Source organism: Cyrtonyx montezumae, unplaced genomic scaffold (genome assembly GCF_038088225.1).
Source record: "Cyrtonyx montezumae isolate F1298 unplaced genomic scaffold, pur_monq_1.0 scaffold_16, whole genome shotgun sequence".
NCBI lineage: Eukaryota > Metazoa > Chordata > Aves > Galliformes > Odontophoridae > Cyrtonyx > Cyrtonyx montezumae.
The window spans coordinates 13,374,072-13,383,853 of record NW_027071892.1 but is presented as its reverse complement, the minus strand read 5'-3'; the positions used below and the strand labels follow the sequence as shown (position 1 = coordinate 13,383,853).

The following is a 9,782-nucleotide window of genomic DNA, read 5'->3' as shown; positions in this document are numbered from 1 at the left end:
ACATCTCTGGCCTCCTGGTCATGATCCTTTCTGCATGGCCAACATCCTCCAAGGACATAAGGGGTGTGTGGGTGGCTCTCAGTGAGCTGTCACCCCCCCCCCAGGCACGCAGGTTCTTGCAGGACTGTGCCCTGGCACGGTGGATGACTCAGTGCTCAGGGCTTCATGCTCCTCTTGGCTGGCACTCGCTCTGCAGCAGCTCCAGGCAGCCTCTCTCCTCTGCCCAACCTGCTGCTGAGCCCTGCTCTGCTCAGCTTACAGTCATCCAGGGTCTCTTTTCCACCCTAGACAGAAGCTGGAGGGGACGCTCTCTCCTAGAGGACTGCAAATATCTGCTCTTGACAAGGCAGGAACCATCACCAAACTAGTCAAAGCACACTGCCTCTGACCAGCAGGCTGCAGGATAGTGACTGGAGTGATTTCAGGAGTCTGTTGGGATGGTCAGCAGAGGACTTGCAGGACAGTAACACTGTCTGCCATGAAAACACTGAGTTGCCCAAGGAAGTGGTTTTGCTGGTGTGCTGCAGAAGCAGAGTTGTACCCGTGTGTGGACCAACACTTTTCCGCAAGCCTGCAGTCAGCACATCGTGTCAGCACCATCACATCTCCTTGGTTGACTTTGTCTTCTCCAGGGACTTCCTTGCCAGTTGCACCTTAGCCACTACTGAGAGCTTTCCCTCCCACGTCCTGCTTCCTCCATTGCCATCCAGTGCTCCAGCCAAGTCCCAGCACCAGCACAGCCATGGGAGAACCCAGCACAGCCCTTCCTTCTGCCCCAGAAATCACATGGTCCACAACATGCACATAATGCTGGAAAACAAACACCTTGCAATGTTCTTGTAGATGAAACAGGAGCTCTAGATTAAGTTAATCCTATTTTCTGAATAAATTAGGCTGCTTTTTTGGCAGGTAAAAATATACATGTGGTCCAAATGGAAGTAAACAAGACCGGAGAGCCCTTTTCTCTGTGCAAAGCCACTTCCCCACAAGGTGTACTCAGGTGATGACAAAAGGGCTATAAAGGGAGCCCCGGGATGCTCATACCCACATTCTGGTCTCTGATCCAGCCATGGCCATAACAAGCTTGCTGCAGTGCATGGCCGTTAGTTCTCTGCTCTCTCTGGCAGCAGGGCTGGCCATTGTCTTTTACTTCACCACCAGCTGGAAGAAGAGAGCTTGCCATTTGCCTCCCGGGCCGCAGCCTCTCCCTCTGATTGGAAACTTGAATGTGGTGGACCTGAAAAAGCCATTCCAGTCGCTGACAGAGGTAGGCTGGGAGCGAGCAGGCAGGGGGAAAGCAATACCCAGAGCAAGGAGTGCAGCTAGGGAAATGGAGATGCAATTGTGTGCTGACCAGGCATGACCACAGGGAGACCCAGTCCTGGTAAGTTCACCCAGGCAGCAGTGAGAGGGCCTGGCAAACACTGCAATTCTGCAGTGGTGGAAGGGGAATATCCAGGGCTGAAAAATGCAGGTTTCCTACAGCACTCACAGTGCCCATAGGGAAGGTCAGTCCTGGGGGAATCCCATCATACAGACATCTCTTGATGGCACCAGATTCACCTCCCCTAAGCTGCCAAGCAGCTTTAGGCTCTCAGGCGTGCCTCGTCCAATCCTTATATTGCTGAGTAAAACCAGGGCTGAAGCCAATCAGTCCTAATGCAAAGAAATAACCAAAGGAAGGCTGGGAGGCAGCTGTGACGCCTTGCCCCAGCCCTGCTGCACGCCTGTTTGCTGCCAGGGAGGCACGAACCGGCGCTCGCGTTATCTCCCAAGCTGTCAAATGGTCATTTGATGAAAACAAATTTAATTTGTCTGGTGTAATAACAGGAGCTGCTTCTAATCTGAAATTCAATTTTCGGTATGCATCTAATGCATAGCAAAGGGTAACTCAGGCACGTCGGAAACAGGGAGATGTTTGGAGCGGATGGCTCGCAGTGTTTAAGCTCAAGCTAAAATACCCAGTGAGTGATTAGATTGTCAGAGCCACTCTTCTGTGTGACAGATAATTCATACTTAATTTCCTACAAAAGCCCTGTGCTCCTGTGACATTATCTACAAGAGAATGCTTCCTGGTTGGACTGAAGTTTCTGGTGGCCAGCAAATAATTTCACTATGACTGCAACACTACCCACCTTGCAATAATTAGGGACAAGTGCTGTCCTGAAGGAGTTATTGTCTAGCTTTGTTTTTGCAGTGTTTGTGGCTTCAGCCCTGAAGTGGTGTGCACACCCGTTTGCCTTAGGTCAGTGGTATTAAAATAAACAGCCTTCCTGCTGCAGCATTTACTAACAGCCTCCACACAGTAGTATTGCTACGCTGGCCTGTTCCTGCAGAACACCACAGGAATGCAGTGCCTTTTTATTGACTACTCATCTGATAGGAGCAGCGATAGCAGACACCTTGTTGTGCAAACAGGGCGCAAGCAGAGATGCTGGCAGTGATAGCCGTTGCTCAGCAGTTGCAGTTCAGCAGCACCTGGAGACCTGGGGCAGGGCTGGGAGGGTCACTGCAGGCTGGAAGCTCACTAGGGAAGCAGCATTTGGGTCCAGCTCTTGTTTAGAATTAATGCATTTCTTCACTGTGACAGCTCTCCAAGCTATATGGCAATGTCTTCACCGTGCATTTTGGACCCAAGAAAGTTGTGGTGCTGGCTGGATACAAAACCATCAAGGATGCCCTTTTAAATCATGCTGAAGAATTCGGAGAGAGAGCAGAAATACCCATATTTAGGGAAATGACACGAGGAAATGGTAAACAGCCTTTTGGTTGTCATTGGTTTTTGTAGTTTGTCTGCATTCTCACTGCAGAGAACATCATCTTTTTAAACTGCCTTATGTCTGTACAACCATGTAGTGAGCAGCTCTGGCACCAGAGTGTAACAAGGTTTTACAAATACTTACTAACACAAGTAGCATAAGGATCTGACACTTTCATTTTAGGCATAGCATTCAGCCACGGAGAGGTATGGAAAGCTATGAGGAGATTCACCTTGTCCACACTGCGAGATTTTGGAATGGGAAGGAGAACGATTGAGGTCCGAATCCTTGAGGAACTAAATTCTCTCATTAAATATTTTGAATCTTACCAAGGTGAGTGTCAAGAATTTCATCCAGAGGCAGAAAATGTTTCTAGCAGAACAATAAAGACTAATGGAAGTTAAACACTGAGGAAATGGTATCTGATGTGCAGGGCATTCCTGCACTGCAGGGCAAAATGGGCATCATCCCATCATCATTCATTTGTGTCTCTTGAACTACAGGGAAACCATTTGACACGAAGATGATACTCAACAATGCTGTATCCAACGTCATCTGCTCCATACTGTTTGGAGAGAGGTTTGAATATGATGATCCCACATTTCTCACTTTGCTGAAGCTGTTAAATGAGAACACCAAGCTGCTGGGCTCTCCGATGGTGCTGGTAAGGGCTTGGTTTTAAGTCTTAGCTTTTAGGAGCATGTCTGACTGACAGTGTTTGTCCTCACGGCCTCCCACACCTTGCTTCTCGAGGGGAGAACACAAACACCACCAGCAGCCTGTACAGAACACACTGCAGCTCTGTACCCACAGCACACAGATTCCCCAGCCCCGGGCTCCTTCTCTGCTGCTTATCAGTAAGAGAAAGAAAAACAGTCTTCACCAAAGGAACTAATTCACTCTCTTTCAAGAGGAGAAGCACAACATGTCTCTCACATCAGAGACTGATGCTAAAATGCCCTTCCAAGTGTGCCTCTAGAAATGAAAATCCCTTTGGGGTTCTTGCAGAAGTGCCCATCTCCTGCAGGAGATGGAGGTGAGACCAAACTTGCTACAAACACCATGTCCATATGGCACACCACAGTGCTGAGCTCAGAGCAGCTCACATTAGTGATATTTGTATATGGTCAAAACACCAACTAACAGGGTTCTGTTGCTCCACAGTTATATAATTTCTACCCATCCCTTGGATTTCTATTTGGTGCTTCCAAGACTGTGCTACAGAATATCAGCGAGCTGAGTGCTTTCCTCCAGAAACTCTTCAGGGAGCACAAAGAAGAACTGAATGAGAATAACCTAACAGGATTCGTTGATGCCTTCATGATGAAGCAACAACAGGTACTTCAAAGCTCAGCCTGGGATTCTCTTGGCTCTGGCTCATTGTTAGGACTGATCATCTGGCAGGGTTGGAGGGTGAGTGAAAAGAGAACGGCACTGAGCAGAACATGTTGAAGCTCATCCTCATGGTGAGCAGTGCTGTGTCACTCCATCACTCCACTGGAAGTGCTGGCTGGAGCTGTGCTGAAATAAGCTGCCACTCAATACATGTAAGGAGAAGCCCACACACAACCTCCCTGCAAGAATAATCTGCTGATAAACCTCACTGCAGTAACTGAATTCTTACAGACGCAGTCTCTGGAGGCTGGGTGTACCTGAACTCTATACAGTGTAGGTCCTAATACAAAAATACTAAATGTTTAGCTCCCCACAGCATGTAAATCACAAAATCCTATAGTGCAGATAAAGCCAGTGTTGATGCAGTCACTACTGGTATCACTGCTGACATGGCCACTGCCTGTTTGTTTTGAAGGAGTCAAAGAAACCCCACAGTATGTTCCACAATGAAAGCCTGCTCTTCTCAACCCTGGATCTCTTTGCTGCTGGGACTGAGACTACTTCTACCACCATGCGCTGGGGTCTTCTTCTGATGATGAAATACCCAGAAATCCAGAGTAAGGCTGAGAATTCCTCTTGTACAATACTCTGTTGCACGTGCAAGGCTTCGGTTATGGAAGGGAGTGGAACTCATTCAGCACTGTTTAGAGTAATTATTGCAAGTGCTCTGAGGGAGATAACAACCACAGACTTTACAAAGGGGTTTTATTCCGATGGATTGCAATAAAACAGCCCAGCCAGGTGGGAGAGGCTGAGGGCCAGCCTAAAGCCACAGGAGGGCCCCCTGTTGTTATTCCCCTGCAGGTTATAGGGTACAAGGTCTCCTGTCTCCTGGGGAGCTGATCCTGAGCTGGTTTCTGCAGAAGGCTTTGGGGTAACAAAACTGTGCAGTCAGAAAGCTGAGAGAACCACACTGCGCCCTGACTTGCTCACCCCCTTTCTGCTCTTCCAAACTGCCCCACAGTTTTCCCTTTTCTTCATCATGGCCAAACTGAAGGCTATCTCAGTTGCAAGATAAGAGGAGTATCAGCTTCTTAATCCTTTCCTCCCCACAAGGAAAAATTCAGGAAGAAATGAACCAGGTCATTGAGCCAGGGGAGATGCCCAAGCTGGAGGACCGGAGAAGGATGCCTTACACAGATGCAGTGATACACGAAATACAAAGATTTGCCAATATTGTCCCAATGGGTGTGTCACGATCAACACCCACCGATGTGAATTTCCAAGGTTTTGTGATTCCTAAGGTGAGCTTTGGGGCCAGCAGCTTACACTGCACCAGTTCATTACCATTCTATCTAGAACTGGTAAGGAATATCTAAATATCTAGAGGTGCCCTGGTGCTTGGTTTAAGATACCATGTAGTTCTTTGTCTTGGGTGCAGAACAAGTTACAAACGTGCAGTAGATTGTGGTCTGTTACAGCCATCTGAATCCAGAATAACAAGACTTTAATGAAGTCACACTGGTTTGACTCTCCTATGTCAAAAGTGAAGTCTATACTTCATTATACTTCCTTAAAGATATGTCTGAATGTGCAAAAGGAAAACTTTTGTGGTCCAAAAGCAGCAACTACTGATAACAGGCAAAGCCACGGTGGGCCAGGAAGAATTCTCTGGTTCTGTTTGCCATGGCTCAGTCTTATTTGCTTCTTCACATGGGAAAAAAGAAAGTCACCCCAGTTCCCTTCTGCTCCAAACAGCTGCTTCTTTGATCCCTTCCAGGGTACAGAGATTATACCGCTGCTGACCTCTGCTCTGAATGACGAGCTGCACTGGAAAACCCCACATCAGTTCAACCCTTCCCACTTCCTGGATGCTGATGGGAACTTCGTTAGGAGAGAGGCATTTATTCCATTCTCCATAGGTGAGAGGGGTAATTTGTGCCCATCCTGGGGCTAGGCTAACGGCACCATGCCACTGATAAGGATGGGTAAGAGGTTTCTGGCCATTGGTCCTGTCTGCAACTGTTGTATCCTCCTGTTCCTTGGGGACAGCTGGCAGACACTGATTTACCCCCAGGCACTGATGGTCTCACACACCTACAGGCTTCCATGCATCTTGTCACTAAGTCAGCAGTACTCCCAGTGCACAGAGAGAAAGAAGGAAAAGCTTCCTACCTCAGCTGTACAGACTGCACGTCCAGTTTAGGTCTTGGGTCCATCACCAATGGTTACACTGCTTAACATTTACTTCTCTCCTGGTTGTTTTCAGGACGCAGGGCTTGTGTTGGAGAAGGCCTGGCCAAAATGGAGCTGTTCCTCTTCTTTGCAGGCTTGCTCCGCAAATTTGTTTTCCAGCCCCCTCCAGGGGTGAACAAAGCAGAGCTAGATCTCACTGCTGACGTCGGCTTCACTCTGAACCCCATGCCTCACCTGGTCTGTGCTGTGCCCTGCAAATAATCAGACATGGAGGTAGTGGAATGGGCACTTCAAGCTTGAGTGCAAGTCTAGCTACAGGGGGAAAAGATGCCTGTCTGAGCTTTAGGGAAGGGGCACTGGGCTCTGCTGTTTGTCTCTCGTTCATATCATCCTTTCCAAGAGCTCTCGTACTCTCTGTATAATGCAAACCCTCCCAGATGCAGCAGACCCACTCCTGGAACATCAGAGATGCAGTCTCCAGGGCTGTTTCAAAAAATGACATAGTTTTGAGCCTCCTCTATGGACGCAACCCACCAGAGGAATTTCTCAGCCCGAATCCCAGCTGTAGAGCAGAGCTGGTTATCGATGGCCCAGCTGGAGACAACAGATCCTCAGCGGGTCTGGAATTGCCCCCGAGATGGCTGTTGAGCCAATCCTCAGACTGAGCTGCCATTGTGCAGCACAGCCTTATGTTTATCACAGCAGACACTCAGCTGTGACATGGGATGATGCCAAGAGCCAGGCATGGGCCAGTTATCAGGGAACATCTAAGTGGTTTGGAAAGTGGGCTCGTTCCACATCACACTGGATGCTTTGTATTGAAGAGCCTATTTATGAGGGGGCCAATCTAGCAGCTTTCCCACTAAGGAAGAAGGCATTTCTCCCACTCCCTTGCCTCTCCTGGCTCTGGCACATGTCCAGCCACACTCTGGACCAGCTCTGAGCCTACACTGGCAGAAAATAAGCAACCACAGAAAGTGAGTGGATTCTGAGCCAGCAGACGTGACGCTGCATACAACCCTAGGCAGTGCAGTGGTCACCTTCATGGGAACCAGTCTTAATGAATCCAGAACTGAAAATGCTCACACTCTGCCAGCAGAGACCCTGCAGTGCTGACAAAGTTCATAGGATTTTTCCCATAGCCACTACAAACTGGAAGGAGAGGTGAGTTAGACCTTACTACCCAGCCTGTCACTGCACCATGAGCTTGGTGCATGGGGTCTAAGCAGAGATCTGGTGTCAGCAGAGTTGGAAGCCTTCCTAGAGTGGCTGCTTGATTAGAACAGTTAATGATTATCTTCTGGAGCAGCCATTCAATGTAGGAACAAGGAGCTGTGCTGCAAAGAGGGAAGGTGTGAAACCTGAACGACAGTCCTAGGATAATACTAAGGCTAAAGAGGCGGCTTTGTCTGTTAACACAGGCAGGAAACCAGATGTGGGTTAGAGAGCCGTGAGTCACTGAAGATGCTTTGTGTTGCTTTGGAAGCAAGAAAGGCAAGTCAGGATGAAAAGAAAAAAGGGAGAAACTGACAGAGACTGAGGGGGTGGCTGGGGCATGTCTAGCACAGAACGTAACTGTCATCTGAACCTGATCTGTGCTGCAAGTGGAAGGAGAGCAAGGAGTGGGAGAATACGAAGGGGTGACACAGGGAGCACTCTTTGTTCAGCCAAGGCTCTGCCTCTTCACACCAGCTTTAGTTCACAACTAAGGGCGGCACTCAGATAGCTGCGGTGCTGCACTCATACGTGCCCCGTCCTTGTACTGGTGCTGCACTTTCACTTGTGCTGTGCCTTGGGGCCAGCTCCAGCTTCCGCTCCGTCTCAAGGAATCTGCTGAACAAGCTGTGTAACAAGAACACCTTTGCTGCTCTGCTTGCTTACATTCATTTTGCCGCTGCTTTATTTGCAGTCTAACTACTGCAAGCTTGACCTTAGCTCCTACTTAACAAATAAATATTTTCTCTGTTGCTGTTGATCTATCTGGCGTTGCAGGATAAAGTAGATTTAGGGTCAAACTGATAAAGTTGGGCTGCACCTCCTTTCGTACACCCACACGGACTGCAGGGATCCCTGGGCAACACGCGGCCAGAACATGTTTTACAACGCTAAGTGTGAGCAACCACAAACAGCTCCAGGGGAACCAGGCCGTTTGGAGAAGGCCACAGCCAAGAGGGCTCCTTTGGTACTTGAACAATTGGGCAATTCAAACCTATCTCTTTTCCTGAGCATGTGCACAGTCCACACATCGATGCGGTCTATAAAAAGGGAAGAATTTTCAGAGCTGATGACCTGGTGAACTGGAGTCCTCCCAGACCTACAAGATGTGAAGATGCCACGTGAGGCTTCTTCTTGCACTTGTCCCAAGGAGGGAGATGAGCAGTTGAGCTGGCTCTGTGTTCTGGCCATTGTATTTCTAAAAGGATTTACTGGCTTGCAGAGAATTTGAGATATGAAGGAGGAAAAACAGTGATGGAGAAAGAAAACCCTTCACGTAGACACTGGCATGGAAGATGTGTCTGTTTGCCTTAGGAGATGGAGAAGGGAGGAAGGAAGGGCAGAGCCACGCGATGGCCCAGAGATGGTGGGATTCATCTGCTGCCATCACCCTCACCTCATGGCAGGGGAAAACGGAAAAGAAAAACGAATGACAGTGCGTTTAAGTTAATAAAACAAACTGATTTTTTTTTCTGCCCATTAAAGACTCTTAACAGCAGAGAAGGGATACGGCTCTCTGTCCTTCAAGGTAAAAGCCAGGTCAGGAAGAAACATGAACGCAGTGCCTCGCAGTGCTCACCTGCAGCCCCCGCGGTGCCGCTGCCCGGCAGTGCTGTGTGCTGGGTGCCGGGCAGGGCAGCACGTAGCAGCGCAGCTCGGGAGAGAAACACGTACCAGACGGGCTATTGAGACAGGAATTTCTTGTCATCGCAAGAGCTTGACTTACCTTTGTCATCTTAATGCATTGCACTCAAAAAACCCAACACAATCCCCCCCCCTCCCCCCCCTCCCGGCTTTTCAGACATTATTTCAATCTCTCTCTGAAAGGCTTTTTTATGATTTTGGCTGCTCCCAGGGCAGGGATGACATACCAGGAGCTCAGCAGTGGCACGTAGCTCTGCAGACCGAGCCCTGCGGGAGCACACACGGTGCACAGTGCCGTGCCCCCGCTCTGCACCCTGTGCCACCCCGGCCCCGCTTCGCACCCCCTCTGCCTCTGTGCTGGCTGCAGCAGGGCTGAGTCACACCAGGCATGCTCTAGGGAAAACCGTCGCCTCCAGCCCATTTCTTGGAAACTAATAAAAAAATCCCAGAAATGTTGCAACACATTCGCTGCTTCTGCTGCACCGCCACATCTCCGCAGCACGTGTGTACCAGGGTCGCCTGGTCGCTATGTCCCCGCTGCCTTCCCAGCCCTCTTTGCTCTCACAAGGCTGAGGACACTGTGCCAAATAGCATCCTCTACACGACCTGAGCTTTGGATAAAAGGAGCTTTGT

At 49.2% G+C, this 9,782-nt stretch overlaps 1 protein-coding gene across 1 annotated transcript; it reads left to right on the top strand.

The window, feature by feature from the left end:
- Positions 1 to 1,069: 1,069 nt before the first annotated feature.
- Positions 1,070 to 6,551, top strand: LOC136046361 (cytochrome P450 2K1-like). Its single transcript, XM_065732916.1, has 9 exons — positions 1,070 to 1,267; positions 2,591 to 2,753; positions 2,943 to 3,092; positions 3,263 to 3,423; positions 3,924 to 4,097; positions 4,570 to 4,711; positions 5,211 to 5,398; positions 5,875 to 6,016; positions 6,364 to 6,551. Exons 1-9 carry the CDS (start codon positions 1,070 to 1,072, stop codon positions 6,549 to 6,551), a joined length of 1,506 nt encoding a protein of 501 aa, XP_065588988.1.
- Positions 6,552 to 9,782: the final 3,231 nt, after the last annotated feature.